Source organism: Opisthocomus hoazin, chromosome Z (genome assembly GCF_030867145.1).
Source record: "Opisthocomus hoazin isolate bOpiHoa1 chromosome Z, bOpiHoa1.hap1, whole genome shotgun sequence".
In the NCBI taxonomy this organism is placed as follows: domain Eukaryota; kingdom Metazoa; phylum Chordata; class Aves; order Opisthocomiformes; family Opisthocomidae; genus Opisthocomus; species Opisthocomus hoazin.
Genome location: NC_134454.1, coordinates 2,088,941 through 2,111,324, shown reverse-complemented (window position 1 = coordinate 2,111,324; position 22,384 = coordinate 2,088,941). Strand labels below are relative to the sequence as shown.

Here is a 22,384-nt window from a genome sequence, read left to right as displayed (position 1 = left end):
TAGAATTCACATGCAAGGCAGACAGATGAACTTATCTAGGAATGCTACATGGCCTCATTTCCCTGCGAAGCAGCACTGTTTTTACCTTCCATGAGGTTTGCAGATACAGTTTCATTCTTCAAATTCTTGCTCTTTTTGTCAGTTGCCATAACCTTGATATTATATCTGGTAATATAATAAACTTTCCTTAAGTGGAAACTAACATTCTGGGCTATTATTCAAATGTATGATTTTTCAGTAGTATCTATTCATTTAACAAGTACGGACTGTATACTGACTCTTAAGCAAAGGTCTCCTACTGTAAAAAACAAGGATTTTTACTTATATAGTACTGGACCGTTTTTGAAAACATTGAGCTTTAATTAGTAGAGTTTACTTATGGAATAAATCAGACATTTATTGAGTTTACAGGAGAACTTGGTAAACTTAGTAAATGCAGTGTGTATCTGTTCAAAATTGCTCCAAACATGAACACGTCATCTGCGCAAATTCCAGTGAGAAGTTTCCTTTTGTTTATCCCTTCCCATTGAGAATTAGGAAACAGGGAAATAACTGGTAATAAAAGCACCAGTGACAAGAACAATGTTTAAGAAACCTTTGTAGGAATGAGAAAAATATCTGTTTCCAGTTAGCACCTCATGCTTCTGGTCTGCCGTGACCTCTTATTTTACAGGCACCATCAGTACCGACACTTGGGTACCTGGGCACGCACCCTCAAAACCTAAAAATGTCCAAAGAAGGGTTATTTTATAAAAAATACAAATTGGTAAGGACTTGCCCCCTATACTCTAGCCTCAATATACACTGGACAGTAGCACTTTATTCTTAAATTAATAGCTAAGTTATAACGAAGTCTTGGCTGGAAAGAATGAAAATTTGTTACCACACAATCTAACTAAAACCACGGCCAGCTGCTGTATAATAAATGGATGGAAACACCATGTAATTCTATGCAGTTAAAACAGATATGCATGAAATATAACAATAGAATGCAAAACCTTTTATTATAAAGGGTGATGGAAGTACACTGGTGACACAATGGTTTGTTATAATAACCCTTCTCTGAAACATCAAAGCATATCAGGCTAAGCACTATTCCAATACAATGGCAAACTTAGAGGAATCCCTCCTGCGCCGTATGCCCCGATGTGGGAGTCACAGCTATAAGGAAGTGGAAGGAATTATGCTTTTGCAGCTGTGTTACTTCTGCTAAAGGAGAATCTTCATCATCTGTCAATAATAATGAGGCATCCATTTAATGATAAAAGGGTCAATAGTCAGAAGAGTCTGGTGTTACAGGTGTAAACAACAAAAAGTAATGAGGACAGTAAAATTCACTAATCACAGGAGATTTTCAATCAGAACAATTTTCAAGTTTAGTACTTCAAGAACATGGAATAAAATTTGATGAAAGTACTCTTTCTCTTTTCCTAAGTGTGCTCCACGTATTAATAAATTTGTGAGCTAAAACAAGCAAGCATGTTGGTATCTGAATCTTCACAGCCATATCCATCATAATAAAAACTTAATTCCAGAGAAAGAAGCCTCAAAACTTGGAGTGTTATACGAACCTTAGGACAAAGAAATAAATTTATTTAATGCCTGACTGACTGGAGTTTTTGAAGCCACTGGAAGGTACTATGAACAAAATCACCCTTGGCAAGGCAATGAAAACAAGCTCTTTTTACTAATGGAAAACCAGAGAAGTTAGACCACGTGGGCCCAGCAATATTTAATTGTGTCCTGAAAAAATGCTAATTACAGCCACATTTACTTTAGAGAACAAACAATAATTTAATAACAAGAATAATAACAGAGATCTTACCTGCATGCTGTAGCTAACCGTTGTGGTTACCGATGTACTAGAATCTCTAAGCACCTGCAAACTGATTAAAGTTGTCCTCTTATGAGCCACAGCAAAACGAGATCCCACAGCAAAATACACTAAACCATGAGGAGCATCACTTTCAAGGACTGTTATTAAAGCAAATCTGGCACTGCTGTTCAATGCAGCTCCTGTGCTTACAGCATACAGCTCAACAAAAAAATTTGTTTCAAATTCAGGTACCTGTAAATGAAGGATGATTTTCATATCATTATAATGGCTACTAAGACTCGATGGTAAACTCTTAAAGAGCTCCATTTACCAGATTCTGGAGTTATACAGATGTATATTTTTTGAGGAATTTGCTCTTTCACTTTATTTTTGCCTTACAAAAAGGCATGTACACACCTACTCACCTGTGGAAAAACTGCACAGAAGTCTAAGCATGTAGTTTTCACCCTACAATTAATAGTGACTGTATTCAAGTATTGAACTGTGGTAAAGTTTTGACAAACATTTTACATACAGCCTTAGTGTTTATACATCAACAAGCTTATCCATATTTTTACAAGCAAACCTCTGAAGATTTGAATGCTTAACTGAATTTACCCAAAATCCCACAGCCTGGAGATACATATCTGGTAGACTTTTGTGAGGTTTACATATACAGAAATCTTGAGCCAGTGTGAAAATACAGGCTATTGAATTTTAGCATTCACATGTCAAAGAATTAGTCCAATTAACTGTATAAACTTAATGTCTGTTTACTGAAAATAAGGTAGCAATATTAAAATTCAGTATGACACATTGGCCTATCTCTGATTTTTTACCTACCATGGAAACATAACACATTTAGAAATAGAAATCTGATTACTGAGATCCCAGAAATGATTGGGAAATACATCATTTGAACCTATAACATGCACTCATGAAGCAGCAAACGAGTAAACTAAGTGGCTCTTTACAAGACAACAGCATTTCAACAAAAAAGATGATCGCCGAGGACAATTTTTTATTATTAACCATAGCTTTTTGTTTCAGCTCTGGATTTTTGAAAATCCTACTTTAATTCTAGGAAAGCAGGATTCAGCTCTTGGCTAATGAAGCCACTACAACAGTCTAAGTAAAAACTTTCAAAAGCTAGAATACATCATACCATATGCCATAAAAAATGTAAAATAATTATTGAATGTATTCATTCGTTATTTCCTAATGTATTTGTTACTAATTTATAGGCTATTTTACGGAAGACGAACTGGAACAAGAAATAGGAAATATTTGGGGGGATAAATAGCATAGATTTTTAACTGAGTTGTTGTAAAGTAACTCTTTAAATGGAATGATCTTGATGAACTGATGACAGGCACAAATTTACTGGAATGCCACAGGGAATTTCAGACTTCCATTAGCACCTGTCAGAGTGGCACATGCTTGTGCTTCACGTGGCACAACGGCGTGTCTCTGCAGCTGCTGCACCTCTGTCATTAAATAACGGTGTCACTCCTTTGGACTAAACAGGTTCGAAATCCCAGTTTACTCAGTGAGGCAGCCTGTGCCCTAGTCGGATGTATTTTATCCATTGGCTCTATAATTCAGAAATAACATCTGAAGATGAAGAAGGAAAATGGCCCTCTTACTGAACTAAGCGAATGCACCCTATTGCCTGATGGGAATCATTCTTTCCCACATCCTACACCTTGCATAATTTTCTAGAATGCCGTCAGAAAAAACGTGGAAACCTTCTCGTCTTGCCTTCTTCCATTCTACAGACCTCAGCTTTGCCACCAGCCTGGCTGTTAGGATAATTTCTTGGAAAGTTTCAACCTCTCCATTCTGGAAGAATGACAGAACATTAATCATTCCTTTCTTAAGGGACTGCTCTAACCACTAGGTGTTCACACAAAAATATTTTTTTCCTTCTCTTTCCAATAAAATTGACTGAATGCTATGCTTTGTGTTAATTCAATGACGTCTGCATTTTTGAGTGCCAGCTTGGCCTCTCAAGGCACTTAGGCTTAGGCATACCCAACTGACAAATGCCAAAAGGCTTTAGTGGATGATGGCTGCTAAACTGAACTCTGCTACTCACAAGCTGGATGTGCACAGCGACAGATTTTTAGACACTCAGAGATGCTTATGCAGCTTAAGGATTGAGTAGAGTTTTCATAGATCATTGTGCTAGATTTAGGCATGTAAAATTCTGCACAAGTGGCAATAAAAAGTTTTCTTTCTGAATGAGATATTATTACTTAATGAATATACCTTCTATAAACCATCCTAAGAAGTGCTTTGATAGATGAAAAATCAACTGTGTGAAGGATAAGAGTCCAGTACATGAATTTGCATCTCACTAAAATCACTCCATTCTTTTTTCTTCTTGCTCTATAAATATCTGAGATCTGCAATTTACTCTTCAAACTAAATACTCATCTCCTTCCTGAACTTTTACCAGTTACAATGGAAGTAGTACAAGCCTGCAAATAAACACCAGTTTGCAGAGGAACTGAGGAGATGTCACGTCTTCAAACTGTTTCCTACACACCAGTTCTTCTGGGTCAGAGGGGTTTTTTCATCTTTGTAAACTGCAATTCAACATTACAGTGCACAAATGAGCAGTAATTACTTACATTATCAGGTTTTATTTCAATGGAGATGTTGCATATTGTTTGACCTGCCATGCAGGTAGTGGCTCCCAGCACAGAGACAAGTTCTTTCTCCAAGTTCACACCATCCTTCAGAAGGACAACAGACGTTTTATTAAAGGTCGCACGCCAAAAGATCTTCACATCTTCAAAAGCCCTGTAACCAAACCAACAGAGTACACGTACTGAAGGAAAGAGCTATTGCTTTAGGAAACATAAACCACAGATGTAACCTACATTTTTTGTCAGTGTTCAGAGTTTATCACTAGGGAACAAACTGAGTTAAGATGAAAAATTCTCTCTTTTTATTTAAATTCTTTCCTCTAAAACCTGTTCAGATTACCAAAAAGTAACACAAGAAGAAAATGAAGCAATTATGGGCACTCAGATTCTACTCAATTTTTGTTTCAGAAAATATGAGATTAACTGAATAAGAGACACTGGTGCTTGGAAGACAGGGATGTGAGGAAGCACTTTCTGTAATACCATAGTAACCATTTCCCTGGGAAGCCAGGCAGAATTTGGATTTCCTATAAGTTTATGGAACTTTGAGTGCTTGAGCATATTTGTTTAAAGTACGCGTAAATGTGTGATGTATATATTTGCTAATTAGAAAAAAAAATGTATCTGCATGAGCGAGGACATAAGCATAGTGCTGACACTTAGGTATCTTCTTAATTGCTCAGTTTAGTTAATTGATATCTTAATTGCTCAGTTCACGCCTACTTAAATTACACAGGGAGATGAGAATATGAATTAGACCTTTAGCGATGTAAATACTTTACCTTACGCAAAACTTTCACACTTGCTGCCTTATAAGTTGGAAAATATTTTTTTTCCCATTTCTGCTTTGCAACAGTGTCAGACCTAATCACTTTCACAACTTAAAAGCCTGTTTGCCATATTCTGGGAAGTTATTAAAGGAGATGAAAGGCAAAGATTTACTATAAAACTCTATGGTAACCTCTCCCACTAACAGCAGCTTCTGAGATTCAACACAGAATTTTGCAGCGTGTGGGAAGGGCACTTGAATCAGCCTTTGCCTGCACCTGTTTGGTTGCCTTGCGACCATCAGCAGCACCTCTCTGTCTTCTGAGTCTTCATCAAGTACAAGACCGCTTTGTACTTCTGGAATGAACCCCAAAATGCCGTTCTGGAGATCATTTCCTAATGAAACAGTCCATGAAAGTAATTAGCAAGAAAGTTAAGATAAGACTAAATTAAAATTTTAATACGGGTAACTGCTAAAAAAATACAAACTACTTACCAAAAGCACGCTGCAAAGTACCACTTGGGGACTTGTCAAGAAAATTTCTTTTAATATTTCTTAATTTACACTCCATACTTATCTAGAACTTCAAATATCAGCATTCCTAAATTTTATTTTAACCAGTAAAACAAGTATTTGTTGAAAGTAAATTCCTCTTGAGAGTCCTGGCAACATCTATGCACATAAGCTTGTATTTTCAGCAGCCTTCAGCAAACTGCATGAGTTCTTTGTCCCTTGACTTCAAGAGACTAGGTGATACAGTAGTCCAGAATGGTGACAAAAGCCTGACTTACAATGCCCTTCTGAGATATCACTTCAACTATACCATTCTACCATGACCCTTAAAACACATGCTTTCTGTACAGAAATGGGCCTCAGCATGCCCTAGATGGACAGCATTGCCATAGCAGGTTATGGGATAAGATGAGTTTCCAAGGGCATGACTTTAGCTTTCTTAGTCATTCCATCCGTAATGTTGTTGAACACACACAATTTTCCCAAATTGTCATCAGCTTTTCTCCTGAATCCTTAATTCAGTCTGTGGAACTAGGGAGCTGCAAAATACTGCTTTGTTCTTATGGCAATGTAAATAACTTCAGCAGTGGAGGAAAAAAAGGGTTAATGAGGGGAGACTAATGTTTTCACAGCATCCCATTAAATCTTGCTTCCAAAGGATTTCCTCTTTACAGGCAGTGATGGCTTTACTCTGCAGTTGGGAAGGCGACCTGGTTCCGACACAGTGCATAGGAAGTGCCAGTACGTACACTGGAGATCAACAGACACTGTGCGTTTGCTCATGTCTGTGCACAAATATTTAACCTGTGGTAACTCTCTATCTATACAGTAAAATGCAGACACGTGTTTTGACCCTTCTCCTTAACGTAAGCTGTTTCCTGACCTTACTTTACTTACTCCTTGTACTCAGAGTGTAATTCTAGGGCGTGTTAATACGCTTCTGTGGCATTCAATAGAAACTCAAATTCCAATCTGTGCCTATGCACATCCTTCTTTGGTTAATGTGCACATTACGGGTGAATATTAGAGACTATGCAAATGAAGGGAATGTGTCATTTTGTCTGCTGCATACACTCATCCAACAGCACAGGTTAATCCTGGTTTGCAGTACCTACCTCATTTTGTTAAGACTATCTAAACACACAAAACTTGCAGTAAATGTCAGACCTTGCACACAATTTTCTTGCTTAGCCTAAACTGTTCCAGTTCCCAACTTGTTTCTAAAACTTCACCTATACTGCAGTTAAACTTGGTTTATATTTCACTGGTAGATATCTAAAAGCTAAGGGAAACTGGAGCTCTGACATCACTTCCTCACAGTAGCATGCAGTGATTGAAAGAAAAATTCTTCCTGATGTCTGTGTAAGCCCATTCCTATCCTCCAACCCTGAAGCAGAGATGACTACACATGATGTATGAACTGCATGGCATCAAAGAACGAAAACAGAAACTGTTTTTTATACTTTGTTCAAATCGCATACAATGCAAAAGTGACAACATGGCAAAGAAGGACAAAAAAGTCTGCAATGCTACTACATCTGCATTAAAAACACTCCATCTTGGCTTTTTCCCTTCATGAAGTAAAACAGGACGAGAACAAAGATAAGCAGCATCTATAAATGTATTTTCAGCTGTGTTGCTAAGGGACACATGGTAGGCTTAGTGCATCAGATGCTTCCTTTGCTCTGGAAAACTCAAGATTTGGGAACAGAGTACCCTACTGTCAAATAGAACTTGAATCTTTCCATGAAAATTCCTATGAGAACATACAGTTATTTACTGTTATTTAACCCAGATGTATTTACTAATTTTCTGAGGGAAAAAAATATTACCTGCAATAATTACTGTTGCAAAAGCAGCAAATCCGTATTCATCCTTTCCTTCCACAATCTGAGCTCCATGTTCAGGATTTGAGAGGAAAACATAAAACACTTCCTGTCCTTCGGGCTCATCATCATCAAAAATTCTTATGGACAGCTTGCTTTCTCTTTCTCCGTCCAGCAAAGTCAGAGAGACTGACTGTTCCTCAAAATCTTCTCCTTCCGCTGCCCATGTGAAGTTTGATTTTCCATAAACATTTCCAAAAGGATATGAATCTACTCCGCTCTGTGCACTCAATCCTCCAAAGGTTTTAACGGTTACTTCAATATCACCTGTAAAACCTTTGGTCCGTCTGATATGAAGCATCACTGTGTTAGGGGTACTGTTGTTGGCATCTTCTTCCACGTAAATAAACTCTGGCCCCAAACTTAGTATTCCGTGAAGAATATCATTAGCCAAAATATTAACTGTTGCAACACTGAAAGCTGGATTCAGACGTGGACTCCAGGCAGGATTCACAGGCTGAACATCCAAAATTTCCACAGCAGTCAAATTTACCAAAAAAAATTCCTCCATTTCAGACACATTGTCATCAATTACTGATATTTCTATCACAGCATCTGTCTGAAAAGGTAAAAACATAAGCTCTCCGTTGTAGATGGGTATAAAGTCCTCTAAGGGTTTGGCACTTCCTGGAATCGTCTGATATGTCAATTTAGTGAGATTACTTTGAAAACCAAACAATCTTTGGACATGTAGTATCACTACCTGAACATCTTCTTCAACTGTAACAGATCTCGAGTTAGAAGTAAACTGAAAGATCCCCATTGGCTCAATTTCAGCTATTGTAAACTCTGATCTGAAACAGAAAAGATATCAAAGTTGAGACAGGTATGAAGTATGAAATACAAACTATGAAAACTAAAACACCCAAGCAGCATAATTTCCAGTGAACGGCTTTAAGAAAGTAGATTGAAAAAATGTGTAACAGCAGAGAGAAAAAATAGTGACCATACAAAGCAAGAGATTAAGAAAAATGTTTTTGCAACGACTGGATCGAACAGCCCTCCACAGGCTTAATGCACCCTGAGTCAGCACAGGATACAGAGTAAAGGTTAAATAAAATGAGGTCTTCCAGAGAAAATGGAGAGGCAAAGAAAAGCATGATGTCCTTCAGTTGTGGACACAATGCAGGGAGATATATTACAATGTAGTCACCTCCAGTAACACCAGTTTCAATGGCAGAAATAACTTCCAGTACCAAGGGAAAACTGTGGGGTAGACAGATGCTAGCAGATCTACAATTTTAGCCAGAAAGCAAGAGAAGGAAGAGAAGTCATTTTAAAACTTACAGTGGGGCTTTGAAATATTACCTGCCTCCTCACAACACTATTCACCGTAATTTTTTCTAGATCTGAGCCCGATTATCAATATCAATTTAAGCTCTATTTTGTTCATGTTAAACATATCCCCTTCTTATTAGAAAATAAGCATAGAGACTGAGACTCTTTGCCAAACCTTGGGTCTTATCTCTAGAACTGATCCATTATACAGCGTGAGAGGCTACCAAATGGCACTACAACTCCAGCGAGTGATTTTGATTAACAAACTAGACCCTTTCCACCACTACGGGAGCCAAACACTCTTCAGAGCAATATAATTGTCAGCTTTACCTCCTGCGGGATGCAGTCTTAAGTTTTCTAGGAAAGGTCGTTCTCGTACACTCAAGGTATTTGACTCACACAGTAAGAAGGTGCTCCGAGGACACCAGTCCACGGGATGGACAAGCCTAGGAGAAGGGGTCAGTCTTGGGAGTTTAGCCATCCAGCTCATGCCTGAATTCCTTCAGATCTGCCAGTGTAACTGCAGTAGGGTGAAGCCAATACCTTCCTCCATACGCAGTGTTACTCTATGTCCATTCTTTTTATACAACGTTTAGCTATCAATGAGTAAGGAAGAATGAAAATAGTTTGAAGAATAGATAACAACTTAGCTGACATGGAAAGCTACATTAAATGTAATGTGGGGTTTTCTATGAATAAAAAGTGTTTTTTATATTTATTAGGTATAATTTCTTGTTTCATTTTATTTCTTTTAAATAATGTTTGTTATCTAAGATCTTCTAAATCTGAATTTTTAGGGATACTAATGAAAACTGTTAGTGTTGCTTTCTTTCTTCAGCTTCCCGGCTAGAACTGTTGATCTCAGTTCTTCATTCTCTTAACTGCCTCCATCATCCCAGACACATTCTAGGCACTTTGATACCAGTGAGGTGAAATAGACTGGAACTGGAGAAAAGCATCTGTTCTGATCAGGTCAGATCTGCAATACTGACACTAGTTTCCACCTGAGACAAGACAGGCAAATTTATCAAAGAAGGCACTACAACTTGCTAGCTACATATAATTTAACAGTGATTTGTACAAGGTGTTTGCCTGCACACAGGTCATAATTCTTACAGCATCTGTGTGACTCAGAAGTAATATCCTTACCTCAGGCGAGCCCCACCAGGTACATTGCTGTGCGCTGCTGTTAAAGTGATGGCAAATGACTCACGTTGATTTCGGCTTGGAGTAGCCTGAAATGAAATTACTTTACTTTGCTCACCAGAGGAAAATGCAACAGTACCTGCAGGAAAAGGGAGAGCGAGAGACAGCACAAATCAAAATTACGAAATAGGAATCCTCTTCTTACCTGGGAACGTGATGAGATAGGGACTGTAATCACAACCCCACTCCATTTAGGGAAAAGAAATCTGCATGATAAGGTCTTTACTATATAAAGCTGTCCTTCAGGGGCACAGCATTGTGCTTACCTCCCACACAGATATCTAGGAAGATTAGTCTATTATTGTTTTTCTCATAAAATAAACATATCCCTTACAGACAAAAATTAGACCATATGATTCCATTCCATTGACTTCATTAACAGAGGAAGCATGCAGAGGCACAAATAACTAAAATGTCATATCATCACTTACGCAACTTTCCAAGCTTTTTTCTTCAGACAAGCACTTACCAAATGGAGGAGTAATATTGCCTGGCTGAGCAAAGTCAGTCATTAGGTCTGGTGGGTATCCTGAAACCCAGCTAACGATTACAGAGCCATAAACTCCTTTTCTGATTATGACAGCCTGGCCTGTCCCTGCTACAATGTCTGTAAGTCGCAAAATCACAGATTCAAAGCCAACCTGTGGAGACATAATAGATTTTGTTATAGAAAATGGAATAAAAATGGGCAATAACACATGTGAAAGTGTATTACATTTTGTAAAATAGACATTTTACAATAATTATGCATTTATATATATGTATGCATATGTGTATATATATATATGTACATATGCATTGAAAATGCTGAATATAAGATTCTGTGTCTGTTGTTTAAAAGAAAAACAAACCAACCTGCCCTTAATGCTCACAGGCAATAGCTATAGTACTATATATTTACACATAGGTCTAAAAGAAATTATTAATTGTATAACCAGTAACAAGTAAGATGTTGCCACATGACATTGTTCACAAAGTTGTTCTTGCTAGTATGATCTTTAATTTTCTTTGAGCAGCAAATGGGACTGAAAGGATCATTCGCACATTCTAAAAGCAATGATAAATGGATAGATGACAGTAAACAACGTTTACAGAAAGAACATTTGACCTAAGTTCAGGTACAACTTACAAGACAGAACAGTGCTTCTGGACAATTAAAATCACTCAATAAAAATGTCAATAAAATTTAACAGATTAAAAACTAAGCATGCTATTGTCTTTGCCTGACATACAAAAAAGTGAACTCTAGCACGTATATCAGAAGAGGCAAATTCTTTTTTCTCACTCTCATCTATACAAATGGAAAATTGCCCACTCAGTGACGAGACAAATATACTGTCAATTGCATTAAAAACCAGCATGACCTCCATTTCTTTTTGCACATACTACTGCATACATGCTATTACCTACTTTAGGGCTGCCATATTTCAAGGAATAACATTATCCAGAATTCGTTATTTTCCTTTAATTCTTATAATTTCCATTTCATGTAAAGAAAAGTATTAATTAATTGTAATATTTACACTATTTACATTTTATAGACGAAGAGACACTTTCAAACTGTATTAACACATTTCTATAAGAATTTGTATCAGAGAAAAGTTAATAATATACAGTACAAGTAATAACTGGAAAAGTCTTCTCAGTTATTACTTTGCTTGCAGTGATGAAAACTTAATTCAGCTGAATTCTTACAGCACCTATCTTTTGTAATTAAGTGTACCTTCCTTCTGTGGTAGAAATGTTACACTGCAGCCCCTCTACTGACCTGTGAATTGGCAGCTTCCTCAGGAATAAGCAGAACAGCTGACTTTGCTTTTCCTAATATTTTAGGCACATCATTGGCACTTCCCCCAGCCAGGCTTACACTAATCAGTTCCAGAGTAAAATTCAAGCCCAGTAAAAGAAATGCCTTTGAGAGAGAGAGAATTTAAATTAAAAGGCTGAAATTTAATTCCACTAAAAACATGATATCCACCAGTTCAAAAAATTAAGCAGCCAAACAATCTTCAGATTTTGTTCGACTTGCATACAAAAATCAGTGTTTTCAAGAGAAGTGTTCTGTTGATTACTTTTCTCAATAGATATGCAGCTAAAATGTCAATATTGTGAATGTGATTTACCAGCAGTCTGTTGAAATGTGAGCTTGTAGAGCAACTATGGTAATTTTATTAAATTGTATCTAAGACAGTAGGCCTCAGCTTAATTTTAATTCTCAGGATTAAAAGAACGTAAGATGGATATAAAAGGATGCAAATGTGGCTGTAAGACTGTAGTAATACTAACAGATAACCAGGGAACACAGACAACTGAAGGTAATTTATCTGCTGCTTCCTGAGTCAGCACTAACAGATCACCATTCACAATCCAAAAGGGAAACTTAAAAAAATATATGCATACATACAATAACAAAACTTTGAACTGATAGTAACACAAAGCAATGATGGAAGGAAAAAAAATATTTGAACACATGCATAGCAGTGATTTTGCAATTTTTATCGGAAAATGTGGTATTTAAATATCTGTTTGTATTCCATTAATAGGAAATTCATAATACTAAAACTCTCTTCTCTGTGGAGACTTCTTCACAGTGGATACTACTGAGAGTTTAGGATCTTATTCCAGCACGTTTGTATTGTGATGAGCACAAATGGAAACAATAGATATTACAGGAACTAAGAGGATAATACAGACCTGGCTGCTTATTGGCACTCTTTTCAGTCCAAAGCTGGCACCATCTTTTACTGTGAGGTATCCCACCTCATTCTCAGGTGCAATTAGCGCTTCGTCATGATGAGACAAGATATGGTACTCAACAACCACGTCTCCAAATGCCCCAGCATGCCGAGTTACATTGATCTGAACATAGCGATCCAGGTTTTTCTCTACGAGTACTGACTGCTGATCAGAGTACAGGGCAAACACTCCATAGGGATCATCATTTGCAAAAACATTGATCTGCGAAATTCTTTTCTCTTCGTCTAAATCTGCTCCACCTTCTACTGAAATCAGCTGCACCATATAGTTTTCATCCAGTTCTGGAACATCATCAGGTAACAGGTAGATAATTATCTCGGCTGTACTCTGCTGGTCAGCAATGACAACAGAACCCTCTGTCCTAAGAAAGTCCCCTGTGGTGTCAGAATCGCTATGTATTTCCCAGTAAACCTGAAAGGAGTTTAGAAAATGCACAAAACAAAAGAAAGCAAAATTATCCAAAGAGTCAGAAACTTTCATATCGAGGATTCAGTACGGGTAGGACATGGAGCCGATTGGTTTTAAGTAGGTAAAATAGAAATTGGTTTAGGTTTGCACAGAAAGAGGCACACAGACTATCTTACAAAAGGAAGGTGTGTTATTCCTCTAACAGTGCTATGAATGTGAAGATTTTCTTTGTATATTTTCAGAAAATTTATTTGAACTATATGGAATCTCTGAACAATTTTCAAAAAAATTATTTCTATTTTTACACGAAGACACCCTTTCTGTTTTTTCTCTTTCCAAGATTCCTCACATCAGAACTGGGTGAAGAGTCCTCACTAAACACAGCAGATGCTTTTACTAATTAATAACTGTTAAAATGCTGACTTCTAAACAACTTCACGTAAAAAAACAACATGAGTGACAGTTCAAAACAGTCTGATTCTTGCCTTTAAGTATGCCTGGAAAAAAGCAAATTGTGATGATCTCAAAGAAAGTTCTCTGTGTAAGTATGCTCTGTTTTTTTTCTCCCGTCAAAAGCACAGGCAGAGAGGGAGAGAGAAAGTTAGAGAAGCACCGCAGTAGTGTTTTTCTTCTTTTTTTCTGACCAGAGGATACTGAATTTGACTTTCCAAACCACAAGTACTAGGGCTGAGCCCTTGCTAAATTCAGTCTAAAAGGCAACATTTCAAAAATGAATTTGAGAAACAAGCAATTGAAAGGCACAGAAAAAGGTATTCCTCCATACACTGATGCTGAGGATGATTTCAGATTATACCGTTTATTAGGAAAATCGTGAGAATACCGTTATGTTTCCCAAAGTGCCTTGAATTCGTCTCACAAACAGTGTAATACTTTGTGGCCCTTCCGCTGCTGAGGGTTCTGTACAGTTATACTCAATTAATGATTCAGGAGCAAACTGTACAATTCCATTGGGATCACCAAACTTCTGTATCTGTAAAAAAGTAAACAAACAAACAAAAAATTGGAAATGCAGACTGAGTTGTATTCTTGTTCAAATCATTGAGATTTTCATTGCTAGATGCCACAGGGCACCTATTAATTCCTCCTACCGAGTTTTCTCCTCTTAGGAAGATTCAATGCCATATTAGTAGCTAGAACTGAGACTGAGAGAACACAAAAACCCGACACAGCAGACAGGACCAACAAGGTAAGAAAAAAGAGTGATACCAAGCCCATGTGTACACACACACACAAACTCACATGCACACAAAGCAAGACTGTTGTATGAAATCTATAAGTAACTTGCTCTTCTCCAAGAAAAATCCTACAGTGGTACCTAAATGGCCTCAAGTTGCATCAGGGGAGGTTTACATTGGATATTAGGAAAAATTTATTTACTGAAACAGTGGTCAGACATTGGAGCAAGCTGCCCAGGGCAGTGGTGGAGTCCCCATCCCTGGAGGGGTTCAAAAAACATGTAGATGTGGCACTTCGGGACATGGTTTAGCAGGCATGGGGGTGTTGGGTTGGCGTTTGGACGTGATGATCTTAGAGATCTTTTCCAACCTCAATGATTCTATGATTCTATGATTCTAAATAACTTTAAGCAGGATCTAAACTGAATAGGATTCAAAATACGATGCTTTTCAGGCTTGGATTAATAAAAGCATTATACATAAACAAATTCAGGCAATGGCAATGATTCTGTCTACCCAGTAGAGCTTCACTCAGCTTTCTCGTAAATTATAAATGGTTTAAACACATTCCAGAGAGTAAAGTAATTTCGAAAGTATTTGGAAAACATACCCCATGGATACAAGACACGAAGAGATAGCAGAGAAAGTATGAATGCTCCCTTTTCAGATTTTTAGCACTATCCAAGGAAGAAAAGGACAGAGATTTGTTCCAAATGCTTTATCTGAATATTCTGCTATTAAAGCAGGAAATGCTCAGGCATCTTGGGTTACTATACAGAAACTCTTCTAAAATTATCAGTTGGCAAACTCAGTCCTCTGGGACAGAGCTCATTCACATCCACCTGCGTGAATCACTAGCTGTAATGAGAATTCATGGTGAACTGACTGACTTACAACAGAGTTATAAGACCAGTGCCTACTGAGAAGCCAATTCATTGGCATGCATAGTGGAAAATACGGAAAATTCCATATTCCTGGAATTTATTCCACTACAAGGAATAAACCTGTCTCCCTGAAGGAGAAATTGAGGAGCTAATTCCATCAACACTACAAACCAGAAAAAAAAAAAAATCCAGTTTCTAGGAAAGATTTAATTTTTCGCAGGCTTCTTATAATAGCATTATAAATATTTCCTTAGTTCAAGTATCCTTAGAGCAGTACTTTGTCTTTCACAACTCTGCCTTCTTTCACAAATTTCTGCATTTCTCTTGCTCTCCAATAGTCAGATTCTCTCATTTCTTTTACACGATAGCTGGAGCAGAAGAAGAAGTCAAGAAGGGATGAACAACAAACGGACATTTAGAAATGAGGGCCCAATCCACTCTCTCTCCAAAGAGAACCACAGAAATCTGCAAATAAGAGGGCCAGGACAGGGCTTGTATACCAGTTTTTACTGACAGATTCTTTGCCTTCTTTTTTAAGAATTGAAGCTGTAACAATGCACCTAAGTAGTACAAGGGACAAAAAAGCCAAATGACAAGCAGTGCAATAATTATTAGTTTTTAAAAGCTTTGCAGGATAAATACCAATATCAGCAAAGATCTCAGAAGAAAGAAAAGCAATAACAACTTACTATTAGTGTAATGTTGTTTGCCTTAGGATCTATTTCTGTTTCACCTTTCACAAGGCTCAGTCTGATAATGAAGTTCTCCTGAACTTCAACCTCTTCGTGAGGATAGATTTGTAGACTAATAGCTCTCAGACCTCCTTCTCCTTCTCCAAAATAAAATGATCCACTCACAGGGTCGCCAATGTCGCTGTTCACGGGAGATAAAATCTCTTCTGAATTTGGTCCCATGATGTCCCAATTAATCTGTGGAAGATATCAGTTCCAGATTTAGAGTGGTGATATATTGTAATAGTCTTCCAGGGGGAGAAATGACAGAGTACCACAGGTGTCATAAAAGTTCTTGTATCTGGTAACTAGCTGTATTTAAATCTTTCCTGTTAATACAGAACACAAAATATTCATAATGAAATCTATGTGGGAAAATATATAATCCTTTTGGAAAAATAAACATGACAAATTACAAATGAAAATTTTGAAGTGCCAGTTAGCCACAATGCCAATTTATGAAAGCCTGAATATTACTAACAGAAAAGAAGAGAAACTGAGATTTCTTTAGCACATAACAGGAAACACACAAGCCAGTTTCTGTTTCTCTCCTTTTCACAATTTGTTTTGTGAAGCTCCCCAAATAAGGACTCGTGACCAAAACCATTCCCTGTGAAGTGTGACATCAAGCAGAAAATTGCAAATATTTTCTTAATAGTCTGCAATGAAAGTTTTTAATCCCTCCTATGATGAGTCATACTTCTTCAGCCTAATTAAAAGCTAAAATAGTTTCAAAATTTCCCACAAATTAGATTGCTTTTGAGGAGGTCTTATTCAGCACTTTAAAATTATTATTTTGGCCATTTTAATTGTTTTCCAGTTTTCTCAAATGACTTCTAGAAAAAGTAAAAAAATCAAGACAATTTTTATATGGGAGGATGAGGTGTTGATGGCCTTTACTACCAATCTTCCAGTCATTTGCCAAGTCTGTGAAAGGCCATAATTATACCATCACTTTGTCAGTGGTCTGTGCACAGTTAAAAAAAATCTAGAAAACTCATAGTAAACAATTTACTGAGAAAAGTTTTATGCTTTAGAAAGCAATTCAACTGAATTAAATTACATTACTCGTGGTGCATGAAATTAACCATATTTTCAATGGAATTAGGAGCCAGTTTGAAACTAAGTATGCAAGACAATAATAAAAGAAAGAAGGCAGGAGGAGAAATAGAAGATTAAAATGGTAACAACATTTTCTGCTATACTTGCACCTATATGCAATTCATGTTTAATGAAAAGCTGCAATTGTCCTGTTAGGGATCAGTCACAAGTGCTTGAAGCAAAATGCAGGAGCCTTTTGACCTCGTCACTGGAAAGCATTCAGTCTTTGATAGCCAGGGCTCACCTGTGTCTCCCCTAATAATCTTCCAGTCCTTTCCAGCACCAGGGACACTGTCGTGGGTGTATCAGGATTGGGAAGAATAATTCGACTTTGGTTGAGAAATCGGACGGTGCCCTGGGGGGAGTCACTTTTAGCAATAGTGACCTGGCTCAGTAGATGGAGCCCAAGGACTGCTCCACCAGTGGCTCCTGTCAGCTGGATTTCAAATTGCTCTGCAAATTCGCTGTGTGCAAAAAGAAAAACAGATTCTGAAACATCTGAGGAAAAATAATACTTAAAACTATATGTCATAATTCAATCGTCCATCCAACTAGATCTGTTTATACAGAATTCACCTCTGTAAGCACATGGTAGAAGAATCCTCCTATTTGCATATAATGGTGATACCTTAAATAAAAATAATGTTCTATTTTCTACTTGTGCTAAATTAAAAAAAAATACAGAAAAATATTGTATTGTTCACAGCAGTACTATTAACACTCAAAATTTCTGATAACCTATTGAAAAAAAATGTATTTGTTAGCATAAAATTTAACAGGAACTATGAAACTCTACTAATTGCTTCTTTTTTCCACCTTTAAATTTAGGTGATTTTTCAGCACTGCAGAAATTAATTTTTCATTTCCAATTCTACACACAGGCATGCTGCACACGCTAAAAAAGTATTTGTCAGAAGTAAATTGGTGAATAAACACCTGAAAAATTACTTACCTTTCTTCATCATCTACAATAGAAATATAAATAAAAGTCTGGTTCTGGCCATGATGAAAAATGACAGAATTATTATGGATGGCATAGTCAACACCATCAGGAAGTGCAGATATACTTCGAGAAAGAAAATCAGCTGTTACATAGCCATAAGTTCCACGCTTTCTCACAACAGGAATCATGATTAATCCAGCATCCTCTTCCACTGCAAGAATAATTCAGAAAAAGTTATTTCATTTTGAAATTTATGTCATAACCACAGACTTGTGTTGTAAATCACAGTGAAAGCTTGAGTTAAACTTACCCTGTAGAAGGATATACTGTGGATCAAATTCTATGATGCCTTCTGCATTATCACTTTTTGCTATAGTGACTCGTACTGTGGAGATATTTCCTATGATGGGAGGCTGATCCAGCTGTAGACCATTTTCTTTCACAGTAAAATCAAATCCACTTACAAGTACATAAAAAAGAAAATTACATAAAAATTTCTTATGAAAGTGTTAAGATGCAGGTATGACAATTTTTCATTCATCACAAATATTTTTATTTTCTGACAGTTATCAGTAAAGACTTTTTGGTCACACTTTTTCAAACTATTGTATATGCAAAAATAACAGTTTCTTCACATAAATGTATATCTTTCATTTTTTCTTTCTCATTTTATCTTCTTATTTGAATTTCATGCAACTTGACAACTTTATATAGTGTATGGACTTATAGCTTTAATAAATCTTCATCAGCAAAATCTTTATACTAATGTTAAAAGAATTGGGTTCCCCATACATCCAATTTCTATTATGATTACTTTTGTAGCTGCCTTATGCAATTTTACAGTAGAACAGCTGAAATCCACTGCTGACTTTATGCAGATAGATAGATTCCAAGTATAGTTTGTTCTTCTGCTTGTAATCAACCAACTGGGAATTGTATCTTTACCTTCCTTGGAGTTCCACTTCGGCAATCATCACTGAAAAGTCTTCAGGACCTTCAGGAAAGTCATCATCATGAATTTCAATCAAAATCATTTTACTCTCCTCATGTGGGTCAAACAACAATTCCCTTACTGTGGGAGTGAAATCAGTTCCCTCCTCTGCAGTACCATTTATTATCTCAAAGCAAAGACGCACTTTGCCATAGGATCCCCTGGAACGCACAATAGTGATGTTAACCTGAGGGAAAGAGGACATACTCTTTAAAAAATGGCTTTGTTTTTCTGTTACAGTTGCCTTTAGGACACTGTTCTAAAGACATCTTTTCAGTGGTCCTGTCAGGTAACAATAATTTGCTTTAGCAAGTACAGAGTACACTTCACTTAGCAGATAGCCTTCTATCTCGGAGTATTAAAAAACTCCCAAAGCCTCAGCCATTCTGGAGACTGTGCTATGATAAAAATAGAATAAATATTTGATTTTTATTTCTAAAGTTAAGCATAAATCTAGCAACAATATTGATATCTATCAATATTTTACATCAGAAGGTATTTTAATCTTATACCCATTTTTCTTCTTCTGTTGTTTGCAGTAGTTCCTGTGAAAATGTAAACTCCCCATATGGAAAATCACTGGCAGCCATTATAATGTTTGCTGTGCTGCTAGACTCATTTATGAGTCCTCCATCACTGATTCCAGTTAGCTGAAACTTGTAGTAATGCTTCTCCTCAGGACGGTTGTCATCTACAGCCTAGGGAGAAGAAAGAATGACAGCTGGAAGGATTTAAACCATTTCCAGGGACAGAGGTATAACTAATTTCTAACCAAGATATTAACTAAATATAAGGCAGTACTTGAAATACCTGCTCATGCAAAAGCTCTCATATACCTGTATTAGAACAACTGCTGCAGACTGCCTGTCTCGCATTGTCAAGTTCCCTGATGTCTCCACAAATTCTGTTTGATGAGGCGGTGTTATATTCCAATAAATTACGATCTCACCAAAAATCCCTGGGCCACGTATAAGGCTGCAGGTAAGAACACAAACATGGGTTTTATTTTCTACTTTTAATATTTAATCTCCAATACAGACAGACAGTATATCATATCGTTGTGCATTGCCGTGGTTTAACCCAGCAGCTGGCAGCTAAACATCAGACAGCCACTCTCTCAGTCGACAGAAGGGGAAACTCCTGGGAAGAGGTAAAGACACTCTAATAAGGCAACAAAGGAAATACCAATACTACTAATAATACTAATAATTGTAATGATCATAATAATTGTTATAATGAATATGCAAAACAAACTACATGAAACATATTTTTTGTCACCATTCAATGACCAATTCGCAGCCTGAAAAAAGCTTGAACTCCTGGACCAGAGAGCATTCAAACTCATGGAAATGAGAGAGAAACAGATAGCTTCCTCCCCCCAGCCATCCACCCTTCATAAGCTGAGCATGACGTCCATGGCATGGAATATTTCCACTGGCCAACTTCACTATCTGTCTGGCTGTGCTACCTCCCATCTCCAGCTCACCAGCTGAACATGAGAAACTGGAGAAAAGTCCTTGATTTCATAGCAACGACTGAGAACATCAGTGTTACCAGCATCCTTCTCCAGCTAAACCCAAAACACAGCAGCTACTGGGAGGAAAACTAACTCTACCCCGGCTGAAACCAGGGTATGCATGAAAGAAATGTTTTCAGCACTGTGAAGCTGGAGTTTTAATGTACTAAGTCACTATTTAGATCTTTACAATTCCCTCTTCAGAGCAATAACATTTATGAAGTTTTGTTTTATTTCCTTGTGCTGGGAGGCATCTTGAGCTGTATTTTTACCAACAGGTCTTTAAAGTTTCTTTCCACACACAGCCCAAAGGTGGGGGCTGAAAACTGAGCTGTCTTGGTTCCACTCTGCTGTTTCGGAGATAGATATGCAAAACAGAAAGGAAATGGGACTTAAGGGTAATTCCAAGAGGCTATTTGGTTTTTAAGGCAGAAGAACACTAGAACACTACTATGAGATCACTTCAGAAATGTTCTGTCTCCTACTTGTCTAAAAACCTAGAGCCTAATCCTGCTCATGACATCAATCTTGCTAAACTAAGCCATGGCAAAAATTTGTCTGTATCTTCCACAATCCACTACATGATATATAATTACTGCTGCACAAAGCATCACTTTGCCTTTTGGGCTTCTCAAGGCAGCATGAGAAGCTGTTCTGTTGCTGAGATTTGCTGTTTCACCATGGGAAAGCATCATAATCCTTTTTTCAAATACTCTTAGAAGGCATGGTAACATCTTCATTTCTTCATTCTGTTTTCAGTCGACTGAATGCAGTGAAATAATTGCCTCTTGTTTCAGCTAAAAAAACGGTTCCCAGTTTGGTTATGGTAGCCATAACAGCAATATACTGAAATACAGTTCAGGCATCAACACTGAACCGAATCCTGAAAAGCACAAAGCATCTTCAAATATCATTGATTCCCTTCCCCCCCTTCCTTTGATTGGAATCCTCTTTCCTTTAATGAGTCAATGTTGTAAATTATATGAAGACTGAGAGGAATATTTCAAGCTCACCAGTAACACTGAGAAGATACATACACAGTACATTCTGCCCTTCTTTAAAAACAAGCAGTTTTAAAACTATTTTAAAAATAGTTCTGATTTTAGAAGCAATAATGAAATGCAGCACTCAGGAATTTTTTGGCAAATGTGGAGTCTCACAGCTTTGGAAACTGAGCTGTTGTCCTTTCTTTGGAAAAATGAGCGATATACGCACCTAATAAGAGCAGTTCCATTATAATTTCCTGAAGGTTCTCCAATCAGAACATGCTTGGATGAAAGGGCTATCCCAACCACCCCAGAAGCTCCTTCATCACCCACAATAATGATGGTTGCAGTACCTATGAAGAGAACAAAGTTTCTCAAGGTAAATGAAAACTAACTAATGAGCTCTACTTTTGTAAATTTTGTGACTTGAGTGGTTAAGCACCAACTTCCCAGAGAGCCCACGGAATCCCCATTCTTGGAGATATTCAGAATTTGAGTGGACAAGGCATTCAGCAACCTGATCTAATTGTGAATTCTCCAGTTCCTTGAGCAGGGTTCTCAACTAGATGACCCACCCCGGACAGTCTCTTACAAATGAAATTATTCTACATTTCTTGCAGGTCTGAACGTGGTTTTGGTTTTTACTTCTTTTCATTAAAGAATTTGACATGGACAATGTTAGCTATTTGAACACAAAAGTCTACACCAACAATTAATGTAGAACAAAATACTATGATCTAAAATTCTCT

At 37.2% G+C, this 22,384-nt stretch overlaps 1 protein-coding gene across 1 annotated transcript in view; it reads right to left on the bottom strand.

Moving 5' to 3' along the window:
- The window catches only part of ADGRV1 (adhesion G protein-coupled receptor V1), a 313,027-nt gene that overhangs the window by 187,073 nt on the left and 103,570 nt on the right, over positions 1-22,384 (bottom strand). Inside the window, exons 61-77 of the mRNA XM_075411234.1 lie at positions 21,865-21,988; positions 19,970-20,108; positions 19,646-19,831; positions 19,088-19,320; positions 18,453-18,601; positions 18,152-18,353; positions 17,444-17,663; positions 16,057-16,296; positions 14,129-14,278; positions 12,817-13,290; positions 11,891-12,034; positions 10,592-10,763; positions 10,066-10,201; positions 7,585-8,432; positions 5,517-5,634; positions 4,453-4,624; positions 1,826-2,068 (exon numbers count right to left, since the gene is read on the bottom strand). Coding sequence (XP_075267349.1) covers positions 1,826-2,068; positions 4,453-4,624; positions 5,517-5,634; positions 7,585-8,432; positions 10,066-10,201; positions 10,592-10,763; positions 11,891-12,034; positions 12,817-13,290; positions 14,129-14,278; positions 16,057-16,296; positions 17,444-17,663; positions 18,152-18,353; positions 18,453-18,601; positions 19,088-19,320; positions 19,646-19,831; positions 19,970-20,108; positions 21,865-21,988 — 3,950 coding nt within the window. The remainder of the gene's footprint in view (positions 1-1,825; positions 2,069-4,452; positions 4,625-5,516; positions 5,635-7,584; positions 8,433-10,065; positions 10,202-10,591; positions 10,764-11,890; positions 12,035-12,816; positions 13,291-14,128; positions 14,279-16,056; positions 16,297-17,443; positions 17,664-18,151; positions 18,354-18,452; positions 18,602-19,087; positions 19,321-19,645; positions 19,832-19,969; positions 20,109-21,864; positions 21,989-22,384) is intronic.